This window comes from Clavelina lepadiformis, chromosome 7, assembly GCF_947623445.1.
Source record: "Clavelina lepadiformis chromosome 7, kaClaLepa1.1, whole genome shotgun sequence".
NCBI lineage: Eukaryota > Metazoa > Chordata > Ascidiacea > Aplousobranchia > Clavelinidae > Clavelina > Clavelina lepadiformis.
Genome location: NC_135246.1, coordinates 11,178,595 through 11,196,581, shown reverse-complemented (window position 1 = coordinate 11,196,581; position 17,987 = coordinate 11,178,595). Strand labels below are relative to the sequence as shown.

The 17,987-nt window shown below is 35.6% G+C and overlaps 3 protein-coding genes and 2 long non-coding RNA genes across 7 annotated transcripts; 4 read left to right on the top strand and 1 right to left on the bottom strand.

The window, feature by feature from the left end:
• The first annotated feature begins 9,054 nt into the window (after positions 1–9,054).
• On the top strand, positions 9,055–10,387 carry LOC143466144 (proteasome subunit alpha type-1-like). Its single transcript, XM_076964773.1, has one exon. It carries the CDS (start codon positions 9,120–9,122, stop codon positions 9,963–9,965), a length of 846 nt encoding a protein of 281 aa, XP_076820888.1. The 5' UTR covers positions 9,055–9,119; the 3' UTR covers positions 9,966–10,387.
• Positions 10,388–10,420: 33 nt separating this feature from the next.
• On the top strand, positions 10,421–11,195 carry LOC143466145 (40S small subunit processome assembly factor 1-like). The gene is made up of 2 exons (XM_076964774.1): positions 10,421–10,851; positions 10,938–11,195. Exons 1-2 carry the CDS (start codon positions 10,429–10,431, stop codon positions 11,133–11,135), a joined length of 621 nt encoding a protein of 206 aa, XP_076820889.1. The 5' UTR covers positions 10,421–10,428; the 3' UTR covers positions 11,136–11,195.
• On the bottom strand, positions 11,122–17,349 carry LOC143466141 (dual specificity protein kinase Ttk-like). Its single transcript, XM_076964763.1, has 20 exons — positions 17,216–17,349; positions 16,336–16,456; positions 15,576–15,671; positions 15,231–15,337; positions 14,944–15,096; positions 14,552–14,696; positions 14,423–14,476; positions 14,281–14,352; positions 14,099–14,149; positions 13,854–13,954; positions 13,724–13,778; positions 13,579–13,634; positions 13,330–13,473; positions 12,916–13,067; positions 12,724–12,830; positions 12,393–12,556; positions 12,188–12,312; positions 11,952–12,032; positions 11,722–11,849; positions 11,122–11,609 (listed from the first exon to the last, which is right to left on the bottom strand). Exons 1-20 carry the CDS (start codon positions 17,238–17,240, stop codon positions 11,495–11,497), a joined length of 2,052 nt encoding a protein of 683 aa, XP_076820878.1. The 5' UTR covers positions 17,241–17,349; the 3' UTR covers positions 11,122–11,494.
• LOC143466147 (uncharacterized) lies at positions 11,501–12,217 on the top strand. Of its 3 annotated transcripts, none has more exons than XR_013118709.1 (3): positions 11,501–11,636; positions 11,732–11,853; positions 12,087–12,217. It is a non-coding gene; the product is annotated as an uncharacterized LOC143466147 (long non-coding RNA). The 3 variants fall into 3 exon arrangements; XR_013118710.1 differs by having other exon boundaries at positions 11,509–11,636; positions 11,760–11,853; XR_013118711.1 differs by having other exon boundaries at positions 11,530–11,643.
• On the top strand, positions 12,403–14,799 carry LOC143466146 (uncharacterized). The gene is made up of 3 exons (XR_013118708.1): positions 12,403–12,537; positions 12,806–13,806; positions 13,884–14,799. It is a non-coding gene; the product is annotated as an uncharacterized LOC143466146 (long non-coding RNA).
• Positions 17,350–17,987: the final 638 nt, after the last annotated feature.

Below are 17,987 nucleotides of genomic sequence, written 5' to 3'. Positions count from 1 at the left end.
ACTATTGTAGTATGGGGTCTTCCTTTTACCCAGTTCACCCTTTTCTGTGGTACAGTACATATATGTTATTTTCCTCTAATCATGGCATCCAGCATTAGGCCTTTTTGCTAACTTCCGCATCCACATCACCATCTTATTGTGCTGTAGAACCCATGCAAGTACTAGTATGTTGTTACCTTGGATACCTTCACTACTTGTAGCTTAATGCTGTCTTTTGTTTAACTCTGCCACCAACACACCAACCCTTACCCTTTTTTCTACTGGCCTTCATATCTCTAGCGTCATCTATCACCGTATTTCTGAAGGTTTCCAGTCTTTTTTGCGGCTCCTCTCTTGTGTTGGTATTCAACGTTAACAATCACAGTTTCTTGTTAAGCTAACTTAAAATTGTTTCTCCTAATATAAAACTTTAATTTGAATTAATCATTACATGCCTAAAATCACTTTTTTGCATACCCATTCTCCTAACGACCCAACTTAACTGCCTACATTTAATAACTGGTTGCATGCCCTACTTAAGGTAAAATAATAATTTTCTACAGCACAACACGTTGCAATGATACAAGAAAAATCTTGCATAGCTTTCAGTTAATGTTTAACCGACTGTAAGACGATTTGACAAACAAGAAAATAATGGTAATAGCTATGTTACAAAATATTATACAAAAGGTGGTAGCTTACCGAAACTAAACTAATATCATTAAACAATACAACTAAAAGCAAGTGGCAGTAAGGACGTACGATAATTAACCAGAGACACTGTAGAAACTGTAAGACCCAATGTATTCAGCATAATACGATCAGGTGGAAGAGGCACTCGAGCTGTTTCAAATTGGAAGTTTCAAATTTACAAATTCTGATTTTAATCTCTTAAGTTTGTTATTTCACGTCGTTAGCGCAATTAAAGACCAAGGTGAAGTTTAAACTCAACATCAAAATTGACGTTTTCGTTATTTTCTTAAACTTTTTTGTTCTCCTGGAAAGACAATTAAAACAATGTTTTACGTTGCAACCGTTTGGACAGCTGGAGCAGAGTGCAATGTGTATCTATAATGTTACCGACAGCGACAGCATTTTGGGTATCAGTATTACACATTTATGACACCATAATGTGTTATGACTCATCAGTTGCAAGACTGAAAAAGAAAATTTACAAAAAATGGCTTTCTGGTTTCCTACTTTTTATTTTATAGTTTGTTAAAAAAAGTCAATTTTTTAAGTTTTATTGGTCAATAAAGAATCACCTTACTTATCTCGCATACTCTTGAATTGTAGTTTTATCACTGACAACGCCTTGCAGAGTGAGCAAAGTTAATAGTATTTTTAACTTTTGGCACTATTCAAACTGTGGGCGACAACCGGTACGCGTTTCCCTTTCAGTTCCGTTTTACACGATCTAACATGCACTTACGCATTATATGAGTACCATGACCACCTATTTGTTACGGTAGCCCACAGGGGCAAAGTTACAAATTTTCAATCGGTTGCACAGTTCATTTAATGAATTTAAATCACACAAGAAATTTCTGTAGTTAACTGGAAATATCCAAACAAAAGGTAAACAAATTGCATTAGTTTCAAGAAGAATTTAACAAAATATTCTCCAAACTAGAAAAAGTAAAATTACAAAACGATTTAAATCTAATTTTTAATGATAAAGATTTAAATTAATGCAATTTGTTAAGGAACACATTCGACCACAAGAGTGATGCAACAGTGACGGAGGTTGGCCAATGGTTTGAACGACGTCTGCATAATAACGAGAATTATATAGAGTTATAGACCTCAATTAATTAATTCAACCCAGGGCAGAAACTTACCTCTTTTTAACTTATGTTATGATGTATACAAAAAAGAAGCGTAACATTTCGGAAAAATGTTGAAATATTGAAAAAAAAACATAACCTAAACTAACTACAAACTGATGTTATGCCAAGTTTGATCCAGGCATTGTGTTGTAGCGCCTTGGCATCACTCAGTGTAAGTTTTCCGGTGGAAAATCTCGGATATTGTTCTCGGGTTCAGGAAAAAAGAAGGTTACAAACTTAACTTACAAAAAAGAAAACAAAACTTACTGAGACTACAAGGCTTTTGATCGAAAAACTTGCGCTGAGTCACGCGACATTTTTTACGTCACAATGCTCGAACAAATTTGGCGGCCGGAACAATTATGGCACAACACCGGGACGGGATGCTCTCCAACCAAGACGTAAAGCCACAACCAAAACACTACCCTGCAGCCAATTATGACGTCAAAAAAATGTAATGTCGCACGTTGCGCTTCATACAGAAGCAGAGAACACAAACAGTCGAATTTAACTATGGATGAGGACAGAAATCTATGACCGGGATTCGATGCGAAGTTGCCGTTTTATTCGTGTTCCTAACTTTCCACTTGCTCGTTAAACATTTTTGCTTGTCCGTTTTTGTCAATATTATACAGTTATACACGTTGTACAATACACGCAAGTAGTTTTTCTTATTGCTTGATTATTTAGCGGCTAAGGGTTCAAAGTGCCGCAATTGTTCACTGCGAAGATCACGCTTCCGCATAATATATTTATTAATCGGAGTCAGATATTTCGGTTGCCAGTTTAATTATTATTATCTGTGCGTATCTGACTCAGATACTTACTTCGAAGCCAACATTGGTTACCTTCCATAAACCAATCACATACGCCACATGGCGAATGGTGATCGACTCATGGCGGTTTTCTTTTACTTCCGAGATAAGTGGTTCCCAAAGTGATCAAGTGCCGTGGTACTTTAGGGTTCCGTAAGAGCAGCAAGACAAAGACAAATGTTGGGTAATTATGTATTTGTAAAACTTATAATAACCGATTGAACTTTGTGCGTTTTATGCAAGTTGCTCACACACAAACTTGGCCGAGACGTGTTATTGCGGACAGTTATTGGTACTGGATATTGCTTTGGCGTACACAAAAGGTGATATTTAAAGTTACCGTTCTCCCTTTTGTTGGCACTTTATTATCTTTATGGTGTACCGACACTTAATCACGCGACACTTAATCACGCGACACTTAATCACCGACACATAATCACTAGGACACTTAATCACGCGACACATAATCACTAGGACATTTAATCACGCGATTTGGATACTTAATCACGCGACATTTAATCACGCGACACATAATCACTTGGGTGCGACAGCACTTGGACAGGGCCTTTGTCTATAGCAGGGGTCGGCAACCTTTTGCTAGTCACAGGCCAAATGTCGAGTGTACAACTCTTTGGCGGGCCGGAACTTTCATTAATACTATAATTCACACTCACTTCATTATATTACGCTACATTGCTGCAATCTCAATCATACCAATCACAAAAAGAGCAAAATATATGTATTCACACTTGAATAAGGTCCATTTGAAATTTTTCGGGAATGGTATTGGCGTCCACATCAAAAGAAGTACTGAATAGCCTGAATTTATTTTGTAGAGAACGAATGTCGGAAAAGCGTGAGGAAAATTCAGTAATTCAAGCTCGTGTGCATCTCTCTTTGGGGATGGCGATGTGGATTGCTTTTAAGGTTGGCCTAAAGCCAAAGGCTATTAGTCTTTCTTTTAGAACTCCCCGACAATTGTCTTTGACTCCGTTTCGCCGGCTTTCTCTATAATGTTTCTTTAAATCAACACCAGCTTCATAAAGTCTAATTGTTATATTGTCCGAAATAAGTTGTATCACATTAGAAACATTTTCATCATCTTTTCACATTTAAACAAAACTATAACTCCAATTCAGTAATGAACAGTCCAGAAGGTAAAACTGATATTATGTGTAGAGACAAGAAGAGGAGATTTTAACCAAACCTTAGTTTTTATAGAAACACATTAGCCAATCAGGAAATAACATGTCATTTTACATTGCTACGTATAACCTATGTAATATGTAACATTATTCTATTGTCACCGAAGCTCTTGATCAAAGTACCATCAAAACGGTTCTGACGTGAAGAAAAAACTTTTTACCTATTACCTTTCTTAAAACAAAGTTTTGCAAAAGCGAAGTACACCACATATACGCATAGATGGGTATCGCGACAATTCTAATGATAATTTAAATTAAACCGTCAAATTCAGAAAACATTGGTTTAAAGTTGACTTCCACCAGCTAGAAACTCTTTGTTATTTAGCCAGAAATATCACCAACACGATGACAGTCATCGTGTTGACACAGTTGACCGTTATCTGTCAAGCGAGATTTTAGTTTATCTTCGTGCAGTTGCTTACATTTCCCATGCATGACATTGTTACCTAGTGTGTACGGTAGCCTTATCTGCGCAAACAATGTTTAATCATTTTAACAATTTCTTTTTAGGTTTATATTTGTTTTTCGTGTGTAGACATGCAATTTTCGATACTGTAAATGTGTGATTAAATGTCGCGTGATTAAATGTCCTAGTGATTATATGTCGCGTGATTAAATGTCCTAGTGATTATATGTCGCGTGATTAAGAGTCGCGTGATTAAATGTCCTAGTGATTATGTGTCGGTGATTAAGCGTCGCGTGATTAAGCGTCGCGTGATTAAGTGTCGCGTGATTAAGTGTCACCAAACCTATCTTTATATATAATTGTAAAATACTGTAGCTACCATTAAATGACTAAATTATTATGTGACCTCGCAAATCCCTTCCCATAAATTATTTCTGCATACGTTAGTGGTGTACTATTGTGACAACCAGGCCACGTGACTCTATGTCACGTTATAGCCTACGTGCGAAAAAGGCATCTGCATCAGAAATGATAATGTGGGGACCTTGATTGAACTGGTTCGGAAATTGGAAAACAAATACGTCAGAGGTCAAACTTGGTCAAGATGATGCAACTTTTGAAGAAAAACAACGAACGGACAAAAAAAAATTTATGATAAAAAAAATGGGATGGTTTTTTTGCGAGTCTAAGAGGGTTGATGGAGATACAGTAAAACGAGTGCATTAAAACGTGATTACCAAAAATTGCATTTGTTGGGCGACTGAAGGCTATAATAAAAGTGTATTCTGTTGCTGCCGGGGTATTCATTTTTTGCAGGCGATTTATCAATAGGTAAGTGTACGTTAAATAACATTTACGTATTGATGTAAACCGAAAAATCAAACTTCACGGTCAGAAGTGAGAGGGACTCATATGCCAACCAAGACGATAGCTAAGTCAAATACAGCTATCCATTGTGACGAAACCTAAACGTCATACTATAACTTCTGTTAATACAATTTATTTTTTAGAAACTTTATTGCACAGATTTCGTGAAACTTAAATAACTTTGAAATGTTTCACAGCTGAAAATGTTTGGGAACTGTCCACTTTCCTAAGTAATATTTAATAATAATGATGTTTATTAATACGATGTTTATGATTGTGACTTGCAAACTTTCGAGTTGACGTCGCAAGCAAATGGTCACGACGTGTGTCTGGTGTCTTGCTTGAAATAGTTTCTGGAGTAGACTAGTCTATTAGCTGCTAAAAATTGAAAGAAGTTGCAAGAAATGTGAGATTAGAAACAAATTTTATTAATCCAACAATTTTTGAAAAATTGTCTTGGTAGGGTCTATTTTCACGGCTGCCGGAGTACCAGTTACAGAATTTGGAAAAAGCTTCGGTACCGGTATATACTTCGGTCAGTCGCCAGTTGGTAAACGGCTACTCCGCTAGTCGGTTACGCAATTGGTATTTTCCTATTTCGGTAACCGGCGGCGGGTGAAGTAAACACTTATTTCACTGGCCTCGATTTACTGAAGTACGAAAATATGAATACGGTAAACGACAATTCAGGCATTCAGCTAAGTTCAAAATGACATAGGCCTACTTTCCAAAGTGTAATTTAACCTAAAACTAATCACCTCTGACCCAAAATCTCACTTTTTAAGATTGAATAACTAAGCTAGCCTGCAAATTGAAACAAACGTTAATTTTCTATTTAATATGACAGACCCATGCTTTTTTTTAAACCCTAACAGACCCTTTTCGAGTTACTGCCGCCATTTTTTGGGTGGTGGCAAGATTTTTTGATCGCCTAGCTATACTTTACAATGGAAATTATAGACCCGCTTTGATTCTTTTTTAAATTACAAACGTTCTGTACATCGCATTGTAAAGATTTTGCTCGAAGGCGAATCCTTATAATCTGATACCTAAAATGTTTACAATTTAAAAAAGGATTGAAATGGGTCGATAATTTCCATTAAGCACAGATGATCGAAAAAATTTTTCCACCTAGACCAGGGATGTCCAACCTTTTATTATAGTGGGCCGCATTGTCACTTGAAATAATTCAATGGGCCGCAGAACCTATTAAATTCCAAGAAAAATGGATGCATAAAGTACATACTTTTGGAGTGAAAATGACTAGCGGGCCGCACAAAAATTTCAGGCGGGCCGCAGGTTAGACATCCCTGACCTAGACAGTAAATAGGAAAAGATCTATTACCTTTTTGACTTAAAAATAATCCCTCCAACTCAAATTTTCACCTCTTATGACTAAATTACCTCAGAAATAAATTTAAACGAAAAAATAAACAACCAACCGGTAACCATCCCAAGTGGACAGTTTTCGACGAGAAATCGTGCATGCAAAGACAGAAATTTTGGTGTGATAGTATGCACTGAAGCGTCAATTGTTTGTTTATTTGTTATAAATTGGCGTGAAGATAAAGTAGTTCTGCGTGCACGTTGATGAATCTCATACGGAACTGTGGCCTACTTTCCACAATGCTACTGGATTTCTTTTTTCCCCTCATCCTAGGGTGCATTCCACGTGAGCTACGCCGAAGATCTTTGATATGAGCAATGGTCAGGCGGTGTAAAGTCGGTTTTAGTAGACAATAAGCAGCACAATATCTCTTTTTTTGGAAATTACGTTTGGCAAAATGTCTTTGTTGTATTTTTTGATGTACACCAAACTGTCCTTTGGCGTACACATTGCATGGAATGTACCCTGGTCTTCATCCAAAATGAGAGTAATCAACCTATCAGAGGAAATATGCCGATCATGGTATTGTACTTAATGTAACTTCGATAAACGGACGCTGGTGAAATAGTTACTTCAAATTGATTTTACAACCTTAAAAGAAATTTTGTTGGTTACCGTATGTGATGATTTCAAGTGCTTATGTTGTTTCTGCTCGTATATGTAATTGCGTTGAGTGTTTGTTGTGCCTCAAGTACATTACTATTGTGAAGCGCAAAATGTGTTTAACTTGGTAAACAAGTGTTCTTTCAAGTTAATTACTTTAAACTTGTAAGTTTTACCTGAGTTTACCGTGCTTGTTGATGTAATAACCTTACATTTGAGTTTATATATTTCATAGGTATATTTCCGTGAAAAGTTTGTTTAACTTAAGTGTTGAGTCATGTTACACCGTGGTATCATGACATGAAGCCAAACAAGTCCAGTGTGTAGGGTTCAAACTGCTGTAAAATAAAACTAGGCAAGACTTTTTTTAATATTTTTCCTTTACTGTATAAAGAAGTTAATATGCTATTCACCTGAGTGAGATATCTACAAACTGAAGAGACCACAATGCTTGCAATTTATAAAACAATCAAATGGGTTAGACCAGCGTGGTCCAACTTCTTTTCATCGCGGGCCAAAATCAGAAAATTTTTTTTATCTTGCAGGCCAATGTTTTAAATTAGAACTGAAGAGCTTAGCTATTTAGCTACTTAGCTATTAAATGCTGATCAATGTGACATCTGCGGTCGAGGTTCTTCCTCGACAATAGCGACTATCAAAGCTGACTATCAGTTCGTGGGCCAAAAAATCGGTGCTCGCGGGCCAACTTTGGCCCGCGGGCCTGCAGTTGGACCACGCTGGGTTAGACAATTTCCATTGTTAAGTAAAGTTAATCAAAAAACATTGCCACCCAAAAAAAGATAACAACCATAACTCGGAAAGGGTCTTCTGCCACTTAATAAGTACATCCGATACTGGCCAACACTTTTTGTGTGTTGGTTTTGCTCTTCCGGATCAACTTTATCTAACAACTTTGGTCCTAACTTCGTAAAACAATGGCATTGCCTTGGCAATATTTTTGTGAACATAATAAATAAACTAGTACTGGACGACAAATAAAGTTGAATTGCTTAGACATTGGACTCAATGAATCCCAGTAAAAGCGGTAGGTGAGTTAAGTTGTTACTATGTTTTCAGGCTTACGGTACACTGCACAAGAGGTAAATATTTTTTGGCTCCCAGTGACGAACCCAGAGCAATTTTTTCCAAGAGATAAGTGCCATAAGGCTATTTCGAAATATATTGAAAAGACTGTATAATAGTTGTTATTATTTTCTTGCACAGATGTTCTTTATGCCTGGGGAACTTTTGATAAGTTTCTAAAGTTGCTGCAATAAGACTTCGAAATCCTTAAATGACAGTGATGACCTTAGTGATACAACACAGGACCTTGTACATGAAATTGCATCAGCAAAGTAATCCTAGCTAACCGCATTTAAATGAATTGTGCAATTGACTCAGAGGATAAATGCTTATATAAACATTTTTTAGATCTGTACCTCGCACACCCCACAGCACCTCAATAAAAACCACTCACCTAGTTGAATAGTGTTTGTGGTACATATTAAATTGTACTTTCTAACTTTTTGCGTTAAGTTCAACTATAATTTGTGTGTGATAAAGCTTATTGCCTTTTAATTACTATCCATTTGTTATTTATTCATTACTTCTAAACATTATTGTATCCACATAGGGGAAGGAGGTGTGTTAAATGATAAACTATAAGTCCCCAATTCGATAACTGAATGAAAGAATTGTGTTAACACACTGGTGCCCAGCAGAACAATCAGTGGAATTTCAGTTTTTTTAGGTTGTTGCTTTCTCAGCTGTAGCTCTGGTCCCTCACCGTATGACGACTAGGTACCTTTATGTTGTTTGAGAGCATTGCATATCCTTACAGAATGGTGCTATTCATTCATGAGATTGTGTCACAGTAAAGTTTTAATAGCCCGTTCATCAGGACTTTCCCTGATCCAACAGCATTTGTAAGCTGGGAAAATATGTTTTCAAAGCTACATTTTTTATATCAATGATTTTTTGCAGATTCTGTGAGTAAACTTGTGTAATAAAATCACTGTGTGATTAAAAATGTTCAGAAATCAATATGACAATGATGTAACGGTTTGGAGCCCTCAAGGTAGAATTCATCAGATTGAATATGCCATGGAAGCAGTGAAGCAAGGAGCTGCTACTGTTGGTTTGAAATCTAACACTCATGCAGTGTTAGTTGCATTGAAAAGATCTCAGTCCGATCTGATTGCTCATCAGAAGAAGATTGAGCGTATTTCCCCGCACATTGCCATATCGATAGCTGGCCTTACATCAGATGCTCGTTCTCTAGGAAATTTTATGAGAACTGAATGCATGCATCAGGAATTTATGTTTGATAGTCGCTTGCCAGTTTCAAGATTAGTTGGGATTGTTGGTAACAAAACTCAAACACCGACACAAAGGTATGGCCGAAGACCATTTGGTGTTGGGATTTTGGTTGCTGGTTATGATGAAAAAGGACCACATATATACCAAACTTGTCCTTCAGCCAACTATTACAACTGCAAGGCAATGGCCATAGGTTCTCGCTCTCAGAGTGCAAGAACCTACCTAGAAAGGAAGCTTAATGACTTCAAAGACTGTACTGCGGAAGAGCTTGTGCGTCATGGTCTCTATGCGCTGCGGGAAACATTACCATCGGAACAAGAGCTCACAGTAAAAAATTGTTCAATCTGTGTGGTTGGGGAAGATCAGGATGTTGTGATTTATGAAGATGAAATGGTTGCGCCATTCCTGGGAAGTCTTGAAGATAAACCAACACCTGCTCAAGCCCAACCTGCTGCTGTAGGTCGTGCAGAAGCTGACCTAGGTCCTGGTCTTGTTCCACCGATAAGTGGTCAACCACAGGACAGGCCAGACGAGGATCAGCCAATGGACATGTAAAATATTTCTTGAAGAACTTAAATAAATTGTTTTGACTACCAAACTGCTGAATGTTGTCTGGTCAAATAACTTCTTGGGATATTTGGACTTCTGATAGTGTTACAGAACATGTATCTTGTCAAGTGCAAATGTATGCCTATGGCCTATCCGCTTTGGCAACTAAATGCTTCAGCTGTTTTGTTGTTCATTCATTTATAATAGGTATTGTAATGATAACTTCAAACTATAACGGGTATTATTCTTTTTTCTGGACTATTGCTGTTAAAATTTTCATGTTTCTGTGGTCAATGGCTATCTGTCACTTGTTTTTCATATTATACATTAGTAATTTACTACTACATTTTGGTTGTTTCAACAATTCAAGTCGTGAATGCTTTATTTGTACTGCTGACAGTAATCGCTTAGTAACATGTTATTAATAGGTATTCACAAGTAGGGATAGCTTATCCATTGTGATAACAACATGGAAAGTGCTGAAACTTTAAACCAGTTCTACGTTGATGAAATACAGCGTAAAATAAAGAGATCAAGGAAGAAAACTAACAAAAGAACTTTAGCAGAAGAAACATGTCAAACCAGCAAAGAATTGAAAAAAACAAAAAAATTGCAACAAATTTCTAACAGAGAAGTTGAAGTTGTTGTTTTTAAATGCAAAAAGAGAGAACTTTCGAAGGAGAGCAAGACTAAAACAACTGGATTAAATGTTAATGAAAACTTTACGGAATTGAGCAATTTGAAAACAAGAAAATTATTGGACAAACTACAGTGGGATGTAACCTCATTTGGTTTGGAAGGTTTTTCAAAAGAAGAAAAAAGAAAATTAGAACAAGAACGTGCTGTGAACTTAGGAGCAAAACCAAAGAAAAGACCTTTTACAAATTACAAGGTAAAGATACTAGAAATGTGTTAAAACCGCTTTTGCCAGTATAAATTATGGTATCGTAGTTTTTGTCAATTGTCAATGTACTATAGGTTTTTATGGAAGAACAAAAGCGACTGAAATTGGAAAATTCTACAACTAAATCGAAGAAGGAAATTGATAAGAAAAAAGGAAATGGTGTGTTTTGGAAAGAGTCAAAAAGCTTGAAGAAATTGGGACAAGTTGGAACTTTTAAAGACGGCGTTTTAAAACTTTCAAGCAAGGACTTAAAATCAATTAAATCGAAATGATTTTAGTTTTATTCAATATTTTGTGTAATTCTAGTTATTTTAATAAACGCAGACAGAGAAGCGCTAGTGCATCACTTCAGCTGAATTATCTTTATTTCAAAGATCTATTACAGTTCACTGCCAATGAATTAGCATCAGCTGGTCACACAATGAAATACTGAACAAGGAATGTAGAACAATGTTTAATTAATTACAAATGTGCAGCAACAGGACAAATGCAAAGCACAAGACGATGATATAATTGAACCACTTTCTACTGGTGTTGTCAGCAAGTTTTAGTAAAAAGTAAAAGCAAGCAAAAATTTTTTACTGCAATTAGTAACATTTTCTCCCAAGAGTAAAACAAGCTTTCCTAATAGCTAGTATGCGCACTGCAGTAGCTGTTCTACAGTTGGCCTTCTCTTGGGATCTCGTAGTAAACAGCTTTGCACAGCTTGCAGCAGATACTTATTAGAATGATCACCAAATTCGATCCTATACGCCAGGAAGAAAATATCATTGGTAAATGGTAATTAAATTTTACTTGGCGGTTAAACTGACACTAATATTTCAGTAACCGATTAAACTAGTATAGACAGTGTTGTACCTGAATTCAGGATTGGTGATAGCACTTAACTTCATCAGCTGATGAGTTATATGCTGAAAAGGAGTACGACCAAACATCATTGAATATAGGATACAACCTAATGACCACACATCAGAGCGTGGACTTATCTGGGTAAAATAAAATTGGAAACAAGTTAACAAGCTTAAATAAAAAAGTAAAGTTCCAACGACAGCTGTACTTGCTGTGTGTGTCTTTCCGCTGTGTATTACCTTGAACTTTGGTGCTTTGGATTGGTAGCCACCAGACATGTCCAGAATAGCTTCAGGAGCCATATAGTTTAAAGTCCCAAACTATGAAAATTTAACAAATTTATGATTAACACAGTCACGGTTATCTTTATTTAGCATGTCATAAACTATCACTGGATTGGAGTTTGCCTGTTATGTGTCATATGCTGGGTCCACATTAACATAACAACCACTTGCGAAAAATGGAAAGACCATACCTGTGTGTCTTTGATAACACTGGTGGCATCTGACTGTATAGAATTTGCTATACCAAAATCAATGAGTTTCAAATTGCCTTTCACAAGTAGAAAATTGGCAGGTTTCAAATCGAGATGTATTACACCTATAAATAAAAAGAACAAGGATTGTACTAACGGAGTAACAGTGAGTACAAATAGAGCTATTCTAGTTGTAACGCCTAACCTTGTTCATGTATGGTCTTAACAGCAGCTAACATCTTCTTCCAAAAGTAAATAATCTCATATGATTCCAATTTTACTCCTTGAGATCTCTGCCTTTGCAACATCTTTGCCAAGTCTGTTGATCCACATTCCATTACGATATAAAGGTGGTCTTTAGTTAACTCACTGCCCATAGGAATAAGTACTTTAATTTAATGTTAACAGCACAATAATAGGACATATGAATTTGTTTTCAATTCTACTCTTGCAAGTATTACAAGTAAACTTCAAAGTTTAAAAAAAAGCTGATGTAAAATTTTCAAGGTACGGTAATATTAACTAACTAAACTTACTAATCATAAAGATGAATAATATTTGGGCTTTGCTTCAGTTTTTCAAGGAATTTAATTTCATTCAAGAAACCTTCCTTCACAGAATGATCACATCCTCGTAAAAAAACCTAAATCAGATGACAGAAGTTCACCTTTTTACTTACCCTGTTGAATTAAAGTTATGATCTTGAACTTAAAGTTGTAACGACAAACCTGTTTTATGGCTTTAATCGATTTGCTTACGACATCCACTACTTCATACACTTTGCTTGAACCTCCTTCTCCTAACATCTTAAGAGCAAGGTAGGTTTTGTCATGAATTGTCATTATTTTGCTTTCTTTTATCCATTGTTGCACTTCTTGTTCTGAAAGAGGCAACTGATTCATGTGCAAACAAATTAGATTGGAAGCTCGTTAACTTAACTTTCTTTAATTCCCTATGTAGTGTATCCAATTTTGCATACAGGTCAGTCAAAGAAACATACGTGTAAGTCCACTGTAAGTCTTAAATTACTCTTGGCTTTGAGTTGCAAATGAAAACTGTTGCTGGTAATAATGTGGTTTTACTTTACGAGTAAGTTAAAATCTTTGACCAGTAAACGGCATTGCATTTATTTCTGTACTAACCAGAGCTATGCTGAGATGGTACCCGCTGTGGAAGTGCATTAGGCGGTGGCATTGTTGCTATGTTCTCTTTCTCCACAGAAGCTCTAATTCCAGGTGGAGGATTGACAGGTTTTAACAAATGTGGAACTTTTTCATGCATGGAGTCTAACGACGAAAGAACACTTCTAACAGCTTATGGTCTAATGAGGAAGACTTTTGCTAACTCATTATGTAATTTTATAAAATAAAAGAGCAATATTATATACACACCACCCAAAACTTCTACTCCATTAATTTCATCTTCTGGATCATTTTCACTATGCGAACTGAAGAAACAACAAAAATCACCAAACTAAGTAACATTTTGTAGCTACAGTAAAATCAAATAGTTGACGTAAACTGTACAGCATAATACCTTGGCAAGCGGCATGGAATTCTTCTTGGTTTCCCAATGCTATGATTGGACTTGGCTGCACCACAAAATATTAGCAATGAATGGTCAGTGCTTATTTTTTTTTAATTCATTTCAAATTGAAACAACTCACTTATTGAATGATTAGAGCCTTTGCTTGTAGACACTACCATTGGAGACAGTTTTGGAATGGTAAAATTGCTAAAAGCTGACTTGCTAGTGGAGAACGTCAACCTGTCAAATTAGTTTCGATACACTCAGATACACAAAATCAAGTTAGTAATTAGTTACTGGAATTAAGTAGATGCTTTTCTGAAATCGTGATATATATCATTCACATTGCGTTAAAAGAGATCAAAATGGAAAAGTTCTGTCTACCTTGGGGGAGATGGGGTTTTCAAGTTGATTGGAAATGGTGAATAGTTCATTCTGTCAAACAAAACACAAAATTAAATAAATAATGAAAGAAAGAATACAGTTGCCTAATTACTATTTTTATATGGTTTCTAAATCGGTAGCCCTGACAAATGCATACAAACGTACAAAATGGATCATCATACCTGGACTGAACAGGCTGAGATCGCTGGGGTGTTGTCAACCAAGATGGTGGTGTAGTGCTAAGTACAGGTGTGCTGGCAATACAAAATGTGTTTACAACACTTCTAACCAAAGTAAAAACCTTCTCATTTATCCATTACTTACCATGGAGACGATGGCAAGTCCAGCACATCTTGAATTGAATGACATGCAGGATGGCTAAAGTACAAAATTATGGAAGCTGTTGAACTAGTAAATAGGGCAGCAAAAGTGTTAACTTTTTTAAATACTTACTGATGTTGAGTGGGAGGAGGTGTGTTGATCGCAACATCACTGTGAGATCGCTTCATGAGGGAGGAAGGTGTATTCTTTGCATTGTGACTTGATTTACTCGCAAAATGTATTTTCTCTTGTTGCGATTTTATGTTTGTTATGTTTGCTGAAAAAGGAAAGCAAAAATAAATTATAACTCATTGCAATAATATGCTCATGCAATCGTTGCCGATAAACGTTTCATTGGAATAAACGTTGATGCATTGTAAGTTCTCTATTGTACTGCAGTTTTAATACCATATTTCATTTAATAATTACTTATTACTTTAACAATGATTTTAAGTAGGAAACATAAAGAAAGTTACTGTAATTTGGTGCATCTGAGATGCATGCAGAATATACATTTAACCAACCTAAAGGAGGCTTTGAAGAATTTGACAAAAAATTCAACAATCCAAGATCTGTGACACCAGCATTAACTTTTTGCATTGCCGAAAGAATGTCCCGGTTAGATGGCAATAAAAATTTTCCAAATTCTAGAACTTTTATTGCTTTATCACGGCGACCTGCGAAGAGATTATGTTGTTTTTGGCATCGCTCAAAACGTATCAAATAAACCTAAGTACAAGTTAATGAGTTAGTTAAATGGTGGATTACTCTGATAAAATAATCGTAGTTTCTTGAATGGGTAACAACAAACCTTGGTCAAGTTCAAACTGTGCATGAGAAATATGAATGATTGGGATCCTTTGAAGTCGTCTTGCAGCATATCGGAATGCATCTCGAGCATCCCCTACACTGGCTGACCTACACAAGAAATTGCCAAGTGGTATGGTAAACCAGTTTTAAACAGGAATTTGCACACACATACCCATGTAATATATACTGTATGAACAACAGCTTTTGTGCTTAATCACACTGTAACAGTGTCATAATCAAGGACTAATAATACTCAGGATTCAGGTCACCACATTTGGACCATAGAAGTATAACAGTTCAATGAAAATAGTAAGTGTAAAGTTTCTTCATGTGCTGCCTTGCATACCCAATAAACTGTGCCTCATGTATCAAAATTTTTGCGTAAGATTCATTGCTTCTGTTTTCTTCTACATCTAAGACTTTCTTAGCATGAAAGAATAAACTGAAAAATAATCGAATAATGTTACTGGCATATACAGAAAATTGAAAAACAATTTTGGTGAAACATGATTTTGCTTAACAAGTTGTTTAATATGTAGCTCCCATTAATAGGAATGTCATTTAAAACATTTCAACTGAACAAAGCTGACATTAATAAATTTTGAATGGCTTATGATCTATCTGCACTGCCTTAGTGATCAACATCTTTGGTACCTCTGGTCTATACTATTTAATGGAATATGCCGTATGCTATTAAATAGATGTACAAAAAAATGGTCTCTTTGCAATTTCTAACTGTACATTGGTCATTGATGCCAAGATAATTAATTGATCTTACTGAAAAATAGTTCACAAAGCACAGATCTAATTAGCTCAGGAATAATATTCATGCAGTCGAGATAGGTGTGTCGCATATTAAATATTCATCAAATATTCTGTGTGTGGGTAACTAAAAAATATTCTGAAAATCTCTTGAACGTCGGACTGGTTCACCATAATATTTTCAACAAAACATGCATTCACTACAAATTGTTTTAATTATGAGCAGTGGCTTACATACACATACGTAATTAATTCTTATAAAGTCATGCTCTTTGTGTACAGTTAATAAACGAATGAGGCAATATGTAATGACATACTATTTAACTGGCATAACATCACTTAACTGCTTTAAAACTTTGTTTTTGTTTGTGTTGTGATGACTATTCAGGCAGTCCCTGATTATAATCAGCCATTGATCAGGATTATTTCCCAGACTGTCCACAATTTCAATATTTCCAGTGTCACCTGTGGAGGAACAGATTAGTTCATCACTGAGAGGTAAGCAGGTTCGATAGTGGCAAACACAGGTGATTAATGCGCAAATTTCATGCCTACATATAATGATCAAATGTGGTAAGCTGCATTGTTTAAATGTCATTTCATTACAATGAAACTGAAAATTAGGGCAGTAAATACATATTATAGTTATACTATCAAGTTTAATAATTTACTTTCAATTTACATAATTTTCAATTCGGAATATGATGAGTAGTAAAGAATTTAAGCCAATAAAATTTAGTGCATGTGTACCTATTGTTGGCTAATTGTTTCAAATCTAGAAGTAGAATATTAGATTGTTCTGTCATGAACAAGCTAGTGAAATCAACAATATTCTAAGCAAAACAAATTATGGAATATCGGATAGTGAAGATATATTCAATAGGCCTATGTTTTATTCTGCAATCTTTGTGATTGATATCTGTGTTAGCACAAGCATAAACTGAAAACAAAACAAGTTCTAATTCAAAAAATCTTCACAAGATTCAGTTGCTATACCTCTAAAAATTCTGGACAACACAATGCATTACTGGTGCCGGTATTCGTTTGATTTTTAAGCTTTACATGATATTTTATTTATCTTTAAGTTCCATTACATGATTTAATGTTAAAAATTGTTGGTTATCGCCATTATTTCATTCATTGTCAACATTTAAGATATTCCATAAATCTTCAATTTCTAACATCTCTTAAATTACTGTTGCCCGGTGTACCAGATCCACTTACCAGTCAAATTAGAAATGCCTTCCATGGTAGACTACACTGGTACATAGCCTATCAGAAAATATACTAATAAGTCTGTCATTCAGTACATGGACTACTTTGGAACAGTACTTAAGATTACAGAAGTAACATTCCTCTGGTAACAAAGTATAAAAACATATTTTTTTAAACATTGATAAAAACATCAAATCAAATAACATAAACCAAGAATAAAGGCTTCAGTGCCAGAATAGAAATTTTGCAGAATAAGCAACTGATCAATATTTTTTCATAAAAAAGGTATGCATATAATTTAGAATTGTGTGGATGGTGGCTCAATTACAGTTCTGTCCCTGCCTGATTTAACAGTTACCGGTACCGATAATATAAGCTTATATATATTGGCTTAAATCTAAAAATGTAGTTCCGAAAACTTTTTTGGTCACTTTAAATCTAAAAACTCAACAAATCCAAACTCTGGGAATGGAATTACACAGCCGGTCCTGCCACAGACAGTTAATAATCGCAACTGCGACAAAATTGTTAGCAGAACAAACTCGACACTATGTTTTAAATAGTAAGTAATAAAACCTTGGTCATCTGTGCAAACTTGGTTAGCGCACAGTTGAACAGAACTTTAATTTGTTCATTTACACATCATATCTTCGTTTACAAAAGGGAAAATTTGGCCCTTCATTCACCAGGTGTAAAACTGCTTTTGACAGCCTATCCTGTTCGCCACGCCGATCTAACTAACTTGATCAACAAGTCTCAAATTTATGGTCATGAATAGCTT